The sequence below is a fragment of the Rhinatrema bivittatum genome, chromosome 9 (genome assembly GCF_901001135.1).
Source record: "Rhinatrema bivittatum chromosome 9, aRhiBiv1.1, whole genome shotgun sequence".
In the NCBI taxonomy this organism is placed as follows: domain Eukaryota; kingdom Metazoa; phylum Chordata; class Amphibia; order Gymnophiona; family Rhinatrematidae; genus Rhinatrema; species Rhinatrema bivittatum.
Window position 1 is genome coordinate 214,746,441 of NC_042623.1, and position 14,317 is coordinate 214,760,757.

Sequence of the window (14,317 nt, forward strand, 5' to 3'; positions counted from 1 at the left end):
CCCATTCTCACACAGAAACATCTACACTCAGGCTCCCATTCTCTCATGCACACACCAGGCCTCATCAACAAACATCTTCTTTGCCACCACTGGGATGGGCTCCTGTGGCAGCCCTGCTTCGGCGGGGCCAGACTTTTTCGCCACCACGGGAATGAGCTCCTGTGATGGCCTTGCTTCAGCTGGGCCAGACTTCTTCACTGCCACAGGGATGAGCTCTCATGGCCTTGTTTCAGTGAGGCTGGACTTCTTCGCTTACACAGGGATGGGCTCCCATGGTGGCCTTGCTTTGGCGGGGTCAGAGTTCTTTACCACCATGGGGATGGACTCCTGTGGTGGCCTTGCTTTGGCGGGGTAGACTTATTCACTGCCATGGGGATGGGTTCCCATGGCAACCTTGCTTCATTGGGGCTTTCTTCTTCAGCCACCACGATGATGGAGTCAGCAGTTGCTAGGCCTTGTTTGGTGTTGGGTAGCTCTGATTGAGCTTGAGCCCAAAGTGGGTGGGCCATGGTCTACCCAGGCCCACTTGTGGCTATGACACTGCTTCTTCCTGAACTTAAATAACTGCAGGAATCTGCTGCAATGGGTCACCACCTTTGTTGGGCAGATCTTCCCTAAACACTGGGTGTCTTCAGCCCAGGGTTCCCCATTCCCTGGGCTTCGCAAAGGCCCAAGCCTTCAGGAGGTCTCCTCTAAATGAATGTTCAAAATCCGAAATTATTCCCAGAGGCTACTCACTAAATGTAATTTATAAAAGACAGCTTTCATGGCAGATTTGATCTGAAGTTTATACGACAAAGCAGAATCAAGAATAATCCCTAAATCATGGGCCTCTGCTAATAAAGAAAAGCCCTGCCCCTTATACTGCATGGTTACAAATCCTAGCGCTTCAGAGATTTCGAATGGTTGATAAGATGTACTTACAGCTTGTAATAAAGAGGGCAATTTTCAAAAGTAATTTACCCAGGCAAAAGGGGCTGTTTTGATAAATGACAGCATGTCAAAGAATAAAAAAAAGAGGGGGGGGGTGGATTTGCAGGGGGGAGCACATAGTGGCAAAAGTAGGAGGGACAAGAGCCAGTTAATCTGGTTAAAAAGTATTCACAGCATTCCTCCATGCATGCAACAAAGTAGGGCTATAGGATATCCTTCTAAGTAACACCATGCATATATATACTGTATCTATACGTCTATCTTTCTATCTATACAATTCACTTTTGAATTCATGGTTTGTCATATTTTTTTGTCGTTAGGCAGGAGTTGCTGAACTGCTTGGGCTGAATCAGTACATGGAAGTCATGATGCTTCTCACAGCTTTTGAGCACACGGCTCCAATATCAGATGAAAACGTCACGGTGACTGACACAGCATTTAATAATGTACCAGTTCGCCTCTATGTGCCAACTAAACCGTCTAAGAAACTGAGAAGAGCAGTGATTTACATTCATGGTGGGGGCTGGTGTTTAGGAAGTCCAGGTAAGTATCATAACGTCTATGTTCTTCCAACAGACATGTCTATTCACAGTGTAACACCACCAGCTTCCAGCCTGGCTTGCTGTGCTCTGCCTTGCCTGCACCTGCAGGGCAGCTGCATTCTGAAAGAGGAGCTATTAACCCCTTGAATGCCAGCTCACAAGCTGCAAACCCCGCCTACAACCTGAAAGTTTGCACTGTTAGTCGCATGAACTCTGCACTCTTTTGTTTAAGATTTTCAGAAGACAACTTGTGCAATTTGTATGAGACAACTCTTCTTCTTTTCCTATTCTAAACACAACTTTTTCAGAGCACTGAATGTAAGCATGAGAGAAAAAGATTCATATTTAATGTTTCAACCTGCATATGCATAGCCAACATTAGGCTATCCTTTCAGTCATGGTGAGAAAGGCTATGCCTTTTGGGATGAATCGACTACTTTATTATGCACATTTAAAAGTAATATTTTATAGAGTGGCATTTAAATAGTGTTTGCAATCAAATACATACTAAGCTACAAATTTCATTTCAGCGATGAAGGCCTATGATCACCTAACAAGATGGACCGCAGACAGGCTTAATGCCATTGTTGTATCAACAGAGTAAGAAACTTTTTTTTTGTTTTTAAAGTACCTATTAATAAAATGCATTTATTTGACTAACTTTGTAATATATTGAATGCTGCATGTTCTTAAGTCACTGGATAATCATGTGGACTGGAGAAGTAGCCTAAAATCTAGTGATTACAGCAACGGGATGAGAACTAAAGAAGCTAGGATTCAAATCCTACTCTTACTCCTGTGATTTGGGTAAGTCAGTTCACCTTCCATTGACTCAGGTACAAACTTAAGAGGTCAACATGAAAATGCATGGTATTTTAAATACTGCATGTTATTCCACCCTTGCAGTGCAGGTATGGTAATGCACTGCTTTGAATGTAAAGCAGCTCATTACTAGTTAAACTCAAGTAAATAAAATAGCAAGGCTTGCTTGGAATATTTCAACAACACAATGCAGGAGCAAAGAGCTGCACTCCAAATATTCAATACCAACATCAAAGGAGATGCAGATAGTTCAATGAGTCCCCACAACTTCAAAATGATTTCATGAAGAATATTCTTTTTATTTTTTCATCGGTAACTCCATCACCTGTGTTTCGCCAAACCCGGCTGCGTCGGGAGGGACAGGCAATTGACTATAACAAAGAGATTTTAAACAAAGTAATGAAGGGGACCAATAATTGATGGATCAAATATTAAACAACATTCATTTAAAATTCATAAAACACATACCTTTTCGACTCTGTGCATACATTTAATTTGCAAGGAGAGCAGACAGTGCAGACAGATCTCAGCATTTAAAGGTACCAGAAATATTTCAAGCCATTTTATTTTAGAGGTGTAGCTAACCTTACCCAGGATCACTAGGATGCTAACACATGTCCTGATGCTCCCAGGCTCATTCTTAAAGGCCCCGAGCCCCACCCAGTGGAGAAAAATCCCCAGGGGTCTGGTGAGACCTTCTTTCCCACCCTCCTTTTGCCCTCCCCTGATATGGTGTTATGGTTTCGAGGTGTTTGAGTGGATTATTGGGTTCTGTGGGAGATGACCACACCCACGGGGAGGAGCCCCATGGGGAGCCACAGTACTGGGCTAGACTCAGGACACACAAACACAGAGTTTTGTCTTTTATTGTACAGCTGATGTATACCACCAGAGGTGGCAGTAGTGAGTTGATCCAGATGTAGGTTTCCCAGCACAGCAGAGCTGTAGATGAGACAGACTGAGAATAGATTACTCACTAGATGATAGCTATAAGGTTGATGATTCCACCAGCCAGAAGTAGATGGTAACAGGCACCGAGACAGGGAGAGCAGACCCTCGAGGAGCGAGTACCTGACCCCAGTAAGGCACCTGAAAGGAAAGCAGAGGGCCCCCGATGAGCAGGTACCCAGGTTAGAGAATACCCCGAAGGGCAAGAGAGAGCTTCCAGCGGCAGCACAGAAGCAGCAGAGTAGCTTAGACCAGACGAGTCCAATCCTAATCTAATCCTTGCTAACTTGATGAGCAAACAAATAAGCGTAGGCTAAATACCCGGATGGCGTGACAACACTCGAGGGGGACACCCCCGAGGTTCGTGCCATAGCTGGAATAAAGATGTGGGTAGTGCGCGCACCCTAGAGGGCCCTTGTGAGAAACATGGCGGGAGGCAATGCCATAGCCATTCCCGAGACGCCAGAGAGAACGGCTTGCAGACGCGGCGGTGGCCATCTTCCCAAGGCTAGCTGGGAGAGCAGAGAAAAAGGTGAGGCACAAGGGTTGAAGCCGTCTGAGACCGATGGACGCAACAGTACCCCTTTTCAAAGGGCCCCCTCCAGACCTCCTACCTGGTCTTGGTTTCTGAAGCATCTCTTTATCCATGATATTTGCCAAAGGTTCCCAAGAGTTTTCATCAGGTCCATAACCCTCCCATGACAGGAGGTATTCCCATACTCTGCCTCTCTTTCTCACATCAAGGATAGCGTCTACCTTGTATTCGATGTCTTCTTCTGCATCAATAGTTGTAGGTTCGGGTGTCTTAGTTGAGAACTCGCTAAGGACTAGCAGTTTCAGTAGTGAGACATGGAACGCATTATGAATCTTCAATGCTGGTGGAAGTTTCAGACTGTACGTAAGAGTACCTATTCATCAGAGAATGGGAACGGGTCCTACGAAGCGTTGAGCAAATCGAGCTGATGGTAGCTTGAGTCCTAGATGTCTTTTAGACAGCCAGACTTTGTCACCAGGCTGGAATTCTGGAGCTTTGTAGTGATGAGCATCATAGCTTTTCTTTGTTCCTTGTCCTGCTCTACGGAGCATCTCTTTGGTTTTAGTCCATAGTTGCTGGATATCTTTGGCAGTAGATTGAGCTGCAGGGGATGACACTGAAAGTGGAAGTGGTAAGGGTGGTAATGGTAGTCGTCCGTAGGCCACTTCAAATGGTGTTGATCCTGTAGATGTTGCTGGATGAGAGTTGATGGCGAATTCAGCCCAGGGCAACAGTTCAGCCCAGTCATTTTGACGAGTACCCACGTAGGCACGAATGAACTGCTTGAGTGTCCTATTCATTCTCTCTGTTTGTCCGTTAGACTGAGGATGGTATGCAGAGGTGAAGTCGAGAGAGATATCAAACTTCTTGCACAATGCTTTCCAGAACTTAGCTGTGAATTGGGTTCCTCTGTCAGAGACGATGTGCTTTGGCATGCCGTGAAGGCGAAAGATGTGAGTGATGAAAAGCTTTGCAAGCTCCATGGCTGAGGGCAAGCCAGGGAGAGCCACAAAGCGAGCCATCTTTGAGAAACAATCCACTGTTACCCAGATGGTGTTGTTACCTCCTGAAAGATGTAAGTCTACCACAAAGTCTGTAGTGATGTGTGTCCAGGGCTCAACTGGCACTGGCAAGGGTTGGAGAAGGCCCCAAGGACAATCAGGCGGCGGTTTCTGTCTGGCACAATTGGAACAAGCAGTAATGTAGGAGAACGTGTCTTCCTTCATGGTGGGCCACCAGTAGTACTTCTGTAGTTTTGCCAGAGTTTTGCATTGACCAGGGTATCCTGCCAGTTTAGAATCGTGAGCCCATGCTAACAGCTTCTTCCTTAGGTTCTTGGGTACAATGGTCTTACCCGCAGGTACTGGGTGAGTAGCTGACAAGATAACTCTTTTTGGGTCGATGATATGTTGGGGTTCATCAGGAATGTCCTCGGAGAGATAAGAGCAAGATAGGGCATCTGCTCTGATGTTCTTAACTCCAGGGCAGTATTTCAGCACAAAGTCAAATCTGTTAAAGAACAGGGACCATCTCACCTGCCTATGGTTTAGGCACTGTGCGTGGTGGAGGTACTCCAGATTTTTATGATGTGTAAAAACTGTGATCTGATGTGCACCTTCAAGCCAGGGGTACCACTCCTTGAATGCCATCTTTTATTGCCAGGAGTTCTTTATCCCCTATGCTGTAGTTCTTCTCTGCTGGTGAGAAGTGATGGGAGAAAAATGAGCATGAGTGTAAGGTCTTAGAGTCACCGGCCTGGCTTAGTACAGCCCCTACACTTACGTCTGAGGCATCGGCCTCAACGATGAAGGGCCTGGTCAGATCCAGATGTCAGAGGCATGGCTTGCTTGAGAAGGTGTCTTTCAGTTTCTGGAATGATGTTACTGCCTCCGTAGACCAATTGGCAACATTGGCACCTTTCTTAGTCATTGCTGTAAGCAGAACAGTTAATGAGGAATAGTTCTTGATGAATGTTCTGTAGTAGTTGGTAAATCCCAGAAATCATCTAAGAGCCTTTAGACCTGTGGGTTGTGGCCATTTCTGAATGCTCTCCAACTTCTGTGGGTCCATCTGGAAACCTTGGTTGGAAACAATGTACCCTAAGAAAGGCACTGATTCCTTGTGGAACTCGCATTTTGATAACTTGGCGTATAGACGGTTCTCGCGGAGTCTTAGCAGTACTCTTTTGATATCTTCCAGATGAGTGTTCATGTCCTGGGATGTCAAGATGTCAAGATGTCATGTCCTGGGATGTCCTGGGATGTCAAGATGTCAAGATGTCATCCAAATACACGACGACACATTTGTAGAGTAGATCACGCAGAATGTCATTCATCATAGTTTGGAAGACAGCCGGGGCGTTGCACAAGCCAAAGGGCATCACTAGATATTCAAAGTGCCCATCCCGGGTATTAAAGGCTGTCTTTCATTCATCGCCAGTGTGAATGCGAACTAGATTGTAGGCTGCCTTGAGGTCAAGCTTGGACAATATCTTGGCTCCCTGTAGTCTATCAAAAAGATCTGAGATGAGTGGTAAGGGATAGCGGTCTTTCACAGTGATCTCATTTAGACCTCTGTAGTCAATGCATGGACGCAACGTTCCATCTTTCTTCCCCACAAAGAAGAAGCCTGCGCTGGCAGGAGACTTGGAGGGTCTTATGAAGCCTTTCTGAAGGTTCACTGTATGTATTCAGACATTGCTTTGTTTTCTACCATGGAGAGAGGGTAAACCCTGCCTTTGGGTGGTTCAGTGTTAGGCTTCAAATTGATGGCGCAGTCATAGGATCTGTATGAAGGGAGTATATCTGCAGCTTCTTTGGAAAATAAATCTTGAAAAGATGCATACTGAGGCGGCAACCCAAGCATCAGTGGGGTAGTTGGCATGCAGGGTATAAGAGAGACCTCCATCAGACATTTACCATGGCAATCTGGTCACCAATGTGAAAGTTCCAGAGTGGCCCAATTGAATTGAGGCATATGCTGCTGCAGCCACGGTAACCCCAATAATATAGGGTGCATGGCCTTCTCTAGGACAAAGAATGGAGAGCACCAGTCTGTAAACTCATGGGTTCAGTAAGCTGGGTTACTTCGCCCAGAAAGGGCTCCCCGTGAATTAAAGACAGGAGTAGTGGAGACGTCATGGTGGTGGTGGGGATCCGCAAGTGCTCCACTAATCGTTTCAAAATAAAATTACCTCCTGCCCCTGAGTCCACTAGGGCAAGAGTCTGGTATTCTAAGGGTCCACAGATCAAGGATACAGGAAAAGAGAGTGGAGGAGAGGGTGCAGTTATACCTAAGAAGAGTCCTCCCGCAGGATTTAGGTCTGCCAGTTTCCTGGACATATAGGGCATGTTTGTACAGCATGGCCAGCTTGTCCACAATACATACATAGAGCCAACCTCTTCCGCGTTTTTCTCTCTTTTGACGTCAGGTGACTGCGGCCTAATTGCATAGGTTCCTCTTCGCTAGCAACTGGACCCAAGGAAACAGGCCTGGGTATAGTGTTAACTCGAGTTTCACCCGGAAGGGTCTTCTGGGAGTCTTGGTCTCTTGAACCTTGTCACGACGTCGGCAATAAATCCTTGTTGCCAACTTCACCAGTTCAGCCAAGGTCTCAGGCATCTTGTGAGCTGCCAGCTCATCTTTCAAATGAGAGTTCAATCCCTCAAAGAAGAGGATCCTCAGGCATTTAGGGTCCCAATGTAATTCAGACACCAGTGTCTTGAATTCTATGGCGAAGTCTGATAAAGGTTTACTACCTTGCTTCAGGTGAACCAACGAAGATCCTGCAGTAGTATGCCGGGCAGGGTCATCAAAAACTGATCTGAACAGTTCAAGGAACCCGGCAAGATCATGTAGAATAGGATCATCGTGCTCCCACAGTGAAGAGGCCTAAGCCAACCCTCTTTCGTCCAGATAAAACAAGATGTAGGTGGTCTTGGCATAGGCTGTAGGAAAATGATTAGGTTGCAGGGAAAAGTGCATGCAAAATTGGTTGATAAATCCCCTACATCTCCAAACTTCCCCTGAGAAGCGAGTTGGAGCAGATAGAAGTACAATGGTCTTGACTGTCACTTCTGGCTGTGTGACTTCTTTACTTGTGGTGGTTGGTGAATTCATCTGTGCGTGCAGCTGGTTAAATGCAGCAGTCAAATTCTGCAGTGCGTTCTGCTGTTCATAGATTCGCTGGGCCAGGCCTGGAATGGCCTGCAATGCGGTGAGCTGAGCCGAATCCATGGAGTTAGCAATCTGTTATGGTTTCGAGGTGTTTGAGTGGATTCTTGGGTACTGTGGGAGATTACCACGCCCATGGGGAAGAGCCCCATGGGGAGCCACAGTACTGGGCTAGACTCAGGATGCACAAACACAGAGTTTTGTCTTTTATTGTACAGCTGATTTATACCACCAGAGGTGGCAGTAGTGAGTTGATCCAGATGTAGGTTTCCCAGCGCAGCAGAGCTGTAGATGAGACAGACTGAGAATAGATTACTCACTAGATGGTAGCTGTAAGGTTGATGATTCCACCAGGCAGAAGTAGATGGTAACAGGCACTGAGGCAGGGAGAGCAGGCCCTCGAGGAGCGAGTACCTGATCCCAGTAAGGCACCTGAAAGGAAAGCAGAGGGCCCCTGAGGAGCGGGTACCCAGGTTAGAGAATACCCCGAAGGGCAAGAGAGAGCTTCCAGCGGCAGCATGGAAGCAGCAGAGTAGCTTAGACCAGATGAGTCTAAACAAGTGTAGGCTAAATACCCGGATGGCATGACTACACTCGAAGGGGACGCCCGAGGTTCGCGCCATAGCTGGAATAAAGACATGCGTAGCGCGCACACGCACCCTAAGAGGCACTTGGGAGAAACATGGCGGGAGGCAACGCCATAGCCATTCCGGAGACACCGGAGAGAGCGGCTTGCAAAAGCAGTGGTGGCCATCTTCCCAAGGCTAGCAGGGAGAGCAGAGAAAAAGGTGAGGCACAAGGGTCAAAGCCATCTGAGACCGACGGATGCAACAGATGGCCCCAATGGTGTAGGTGTTAAATGGAAAAAAGAAAATAAAAAGCTTTCTGTGCAGGCCCCTCCCCTCTAAAACAACCAACTCCAAAATTCTCCCCCAAGCCTCCAACCCACCCCCAGGCCTGTGACTTCCTTTTCCACCTTAGCCATCTCTCCGAACCTCCCTTGACATACCGTAAAATCCTTGGTGAGCTAGTGGTGCCAGGATTGCCCCTTACGCTTCAGGCCCTGTGTTGTCACATTCAATATGGTGCTGGATAGCCACTTTTATGCTTTTGCTCCTATCGGGATATGGTTAGGAGATGGCGTCAGGAAGGGGGATATAAATTACGTAGCACTAACTAGAGATGTGCATTCGTTTTTTCCGAATTGGAAAATTTCAACAAAATTGTCCCAATTCGGCATGTTTCATGGACCCCGAAAAATTATCAGGATTTTCCCATTTTTTCACGAAATTCGTTTTTTGGATTAGTGCGCGCACAAAAACTAACAAAATATAACGTTTTTTGTTAGCGCGCACTAATAGGGAGTTAGCGCGCACTAACTCAAAAAATGATTTTTTGCGAAAAAAACCCCCCCCGAACTGCAAAAAAACATTTTCAGCGGCGGACGAAAAATGAAGAACAACACGAACACAAAAAATGATTCACACCTCTAGCGCTAACTATCGGCATTAGGCATCTAACTTAGGACCCTAATTAGTGAATAAATAGTAGTCCAAAATTTATGCACTTCAGTTTTAGTTTCCTAAAGTTAGGAAATTTTAAGCCCAAAACTTAGGATTCTAAATGTGGCTGAAAATTTGGCTAACTCTAGGTGCCTAAAAATGAGGCCCCTAGGTCATGTCCTCAGCTTTCTTTGCATATCAGCCTGATAAGTACCTGATGTGTTGGTTAGGAGAAGACCACAGATAAATTGTTAGGATCCTGCCTGTGGCTAGACCCGCAGGCAGTCCCTCACCTTCCATTGACGCCTAAATGGTGCCAATGCCGCTGCCTGCTTCCATCTTCTTCATCCATCTTCAATCTAACACCTCAGAGAGCCTTTCTTGATGGCTCTTCAAGAATAACTAAAAGAATTTGCTAGCCTCTCAAGTATCTTCCATCAGTAAGTTGCCTCTGCAAAGATGTTCACCATCGGCTGCATTTTGAACCTTCCATCACAGTGGCGAAGTGTTCTTGTTTATCTGCTGGAGACCTCTGCTGTCCTTGAGCATTGTCTCTTGAGCTTACTACTACCTTAAGCGGCTCAGCTGATTAAAAGCATGAGAACTTGCCGTACTGGGTCAGACCAAGGGTCCATCAAGGCCAGCATTCTGTTTCCAACAGTGGCCAATCCAGGCCATAAGAACCTGGCAAGTACCCAAAAACTAAGTCTATTTCATGTTACCGTTGCTAGTAATAGCGGTGGCTATGTTAAGTCAACTTAATTAATAGCAGGTAATGGACTTCTCCTCCAAGAACTTATCCAATCCTTTTTTAAACACAGCTATACTACCTGAACTAACCACGTCCTCTGGCAACAAATTCCAGAGTTTAATTGTGCGTTGAGTGAAGAAGAACTTTCTCTGATTTGTTTTAAATGTGCCACATGCTAACTTCATGGAGTCCCCCCTAGTCGTTCTATTATCTAAAAGACTAAATAACCGATTCACATCTACCTGTTCTAGACCTCTAATGATTTTAAACACCTCTATCATATCCCCCCTCAACCGCCTCTTCTCCAGCTGAAAAGTCCTAACCTCTTTAGTCTTTCCTCATAGGGGAGCTGTTGCATTCCCCTTATCATTTTGGTCACCCTTCTCTGTACCTTCTCCATCTCAATTATATCTTTTTTGAGATGCGGCAACCAGAATTGTACACAGTATTCAAGGTGCGGTCTCACCATGGAGCGATACAGAGGCATTATGACATTTTCTGTTTTATTCACCATTCCCTTCCTAATAATTCCCAACATTCTGTTTGCTTTTTTGACTGCCACAGCACACTAAACTGAAGATTTCAATGTGTTATCCACTATGACGCCTAGATCTCTTTCTTGGGTAGTAGCACCTAATATGGAACCTAACATTGTGTAACTATAGCAAGGGTTATTTTTCCCTATATGCATCACATTGCACTTATCCACATTAAATTTCATCTGCCATTTTGATGCCCAATTTTCCAGCCTCACAAGGTCTTCCTGCAATTTATCACAATCTGCTTGTGATTTAACTACTCTGAACAATTTTGTATCATCTGCAAATTTGATTACCTCACTCGTCGTATTTCTTTCCAGATCATTTATAAATATATTGAAAAGTAAGGGTCCCAACACAGATCCCTGAGGCACTCTACTCCCTTCCACTGAGAAAATTGTCCATTTAATCCTACTCTCTGTTTCCTGTCTTTTAGTCAGTTTGTAATCCATGAAAGGACATCACCACCTATACCATGAATTTTTACTTTTCCTAGAAGCCTCTCATGAGGAACTTTATCAAATGCCTTCTGAAAATCCAAGTACACTACATCTACCGGTTCACCTTTATCCACATGTTTATTAACGCCTTCAAAAAAGTGAAGCAGATTTGTGAGGCAAGACTTGCCTTGGGTAAAGCCATGCTGACTTTGTTCCATTAAACCATGTCTTTTGTAAGGGCTCTTCGCCCCTGCTCCGCCTATCTGCTGCTCATCCCGGTCCCAAGACGCCTCTTACTTGAGTCACACCGCCTTCTCCACTCTGTCCTGCTGTCCACCCGGCTACCCAGGGCTTGGCTCAGCCCCGCCGCCTCCTATCAGGGCTTGAGGTTTCTCTCAATGAGAGCACAAGCCCTAGCCTCCTCACTCCCAAGCAGTACAAAACAAAGGTTGCAAGAAAAACAGTTTATATTGCAGTTCCACAGTGCTGTTCCTTTATCCTCTCATGCTCAGTGAACAGCTTCCAAAACAATGTCCTCCAGCACTGTGTTCACTCTAGCCAGCCAATACCACACCCACTCGGGGGAAAACACAACACTCCCCTTCACCCCTCTTGTTGTCCAACGTTAGGGCCTTCCCATGCCAAACCGCTAGTGTTAAACTAGTCCTCCAGTATAAACTCTAAACATTCTTTTAAACAAACTTTCCTCTACCATCCCCCATTAGGGTTACTCACTCGTGTCCATCCCGGAACTGGAGGACTGCTGCATTGGAGAGCCTATCTCTATCTCCTCCCCCTCTTGTTCTGAGGAGCTAGCTTTTTCTGGCCACTGCCACCATGCTGGCACGCCCTTCTCTTCTAATTCCATGGATTCAGCTGTGTCAGAATCGTTACCTCTCAATTCTGACACCTGTTCCCACTCCTGCTCAGCCCACGGGTCAGGTGGTGGCTCTAGAAGTTCTCCCTACCTTACGTATTGCCCTCTGCTGTTTGTCTCTGATACAACTTTGCTTTTTCTTACTACACCCAGGCGTTTCTCACTCCTGGCTGGGTTGTGCTGCATCACCCCCCCCCCCTCCTTTTGAAAACACTGGAACTCCTTGAACCAAGGGTTCCAGTTTCCTCCCCCAAACGGGAGAGAAAGTCTGCATTAATATGGTCTTTGCCGGCCCTAAGCCTCACCTCAAAACGGTATGACTGTAAGGCGAGATACCACCTCGTTAGCCGAGCATTCGAATCTTTTATGACATTTAGCCACTTCAGAGGCGCATGATCCGTGACCAACAGAAAGGGTTGCCCTGCTAAGTAGTATCATAGGGACTCAATGGCCCATTTAACGGCCAGACACTCTTTTTCAATGGTGGCATATTTCTCCTCATGAGTGTGAAGCCTACGGCTGAGATACAGCACTGGGTGTTCCTCACCCCTGTCAGCTTCAGACAGGTCTGCTCCTAACCCTCTTCCGATGCATCGGTTTGAAGCACAAAGGGTAGAGAAAAGTCCACCGCTTTTAACACTGGGTCCTGACATAAGGCCCGCTTAACTAGTTCAAACCCATCTGTAGCTATTTCCCCCCACCGCAGTTTTTCAGTGACCCTTTCCTCGGCATATCATTTAGGGGACTTGCTAGGACTGAAAAGTGGGGTATGAATCTTCAATAATATCCAATTAAACCCAAGAAGGCTCACAACTGCTTCTGGGTCTCTGGTTGCGAATAGTCCCTGATAGGGATGTGAATCGTTTTTGAACAATTAAAATTATCGTCAGATAATTTTAAAATCATCCTAAATCGTTAGAGTGCACGATACAATACAAATGCCCCCGATTTATCGTCAGAGGCATTTGTATTGTATCGTTAAATAGGGCACGGGAATTGTTTGGGGGAGGGCGGGAAAACCGGCACACCAAAACAACCCCTAAACCCACCCTGACCCTTTAAAACCAATTCCTTACCCTCCCGAACCCCCCCAAAATGTTAAATTACCTGGTGGTCCAGTGGGGGGGGGGGGGTTCCGGCGCGATCTCCCGCTCTCGGGCCATCGGCGCTATTTTGTCTGCCACTAATTAAAATGGCGCCGATGGCCCGAGAAAAAAAAAAACCCACCCGACCCTTTAAATCGACCCCCCCTTAGCTTCCCCCACCCTCCTGACCCTTTTTTTTTAGGGAGGCCCGCGCCACTAAAAAAAAAACCCCACCTGACCCTTTAAATCGACCCCACCCTCCCGACCCCCCCAAAACCTTTTAAAATTACCTGGTGGTCCAGAGGGGCCTCGGGGAGAGATTTCCCGTTCCCAGGCATCAGCTGTTCTAAAAAGAAATGGCGCCGATGCCCCTTTGCCCTTACCATGTGACAGGGTATCCGTGCCATTGGCCGGCCCCTGTCACATGGTAGGAGCACTGGATGGCCGGCGCCATCTTTAAAGATGGCGCCAGTCATCTTTACTCATCACCCCTACTAGGGGCTGATGAGTAAAGATGGCCGGCGCCAATGGCACGGATACCCTGTCACATGGTAAGGGCAAAGGGGCATCGGCGCCATTTATTTTTAGAACAGCTGATGCCTGGGAACGGGAAATCTCTCCTCGAGGCCTCCCTGGATCTCTCCCCGAGGCCCCCCGAGGCCCCCCTGGACCACCAGGTAATTTAAAAAGGTTTTGGAGGGGTCGGGAGGGTGGGGTCGATTTAAAGGGTCGGGTGGGTTTTATTTTTTTTAGCGGCGCGGGCCTCCCTAAAAAAAAAATTAGCGATGTGAATTGGAATCGGAAACGATTCCAATTCACATATCTTAACAATCAGATTTCCCCCGCCCCCCCAGCCGAATCTGATCGTTAAGACGATCTGGCACACGATTCACATCTCTAGTCCCTGATACACTTAATCTTATCAGGGGCTTTACCACTCCTTTCCCCACAAGATGCCCTAAGTATTTGACTTCTCTTTGCGCCACACAGCATTTCACTGGGTTAGCAATTAACCCTGCCTCCCTTAGGGATTTCAATACCGCCTTAACCTTTACTAAGTGGGACTCCCAGTCTGTTGAATAGATTATGACGTCAACCATATAGGCCGCCGCATAGCCTATATGTGGATGCAATACCATGTTTAGGAGGCATTGACAGCTGGCGGCAGCC

At 46.6% G+C, this 14,317-nt stretch overlaps 1 protein-coding gene across 1 annotated transcript in view; it reads left to right on the forward strand.

Annotated features, from left to right (window-relative positions):
- The window catches only part of AADAC (arylacetamide deacetylase), a 73,623-nt gene that overhangs the window by 31,734 nt on the left and 27,572 nt on the right, over nucleotides 1-14,317 (forward strand). Inside the window, exons 2-3 of the mRNA XM_029616182.1 lie at nucleotides 1,254-1,476; nucleotides 2,006-2,075. Of these exons, the coding sequence (XP_029472042.1) occupies nucleotides 1,254-1,476; nucleotides 2,006-2,075 (293 nt within the window). The remainder of the gene's footprint in view (nucleotides 1-1,253; nucleotides 1,477-2,005; nucleotides 2,076-14,317) is intronic.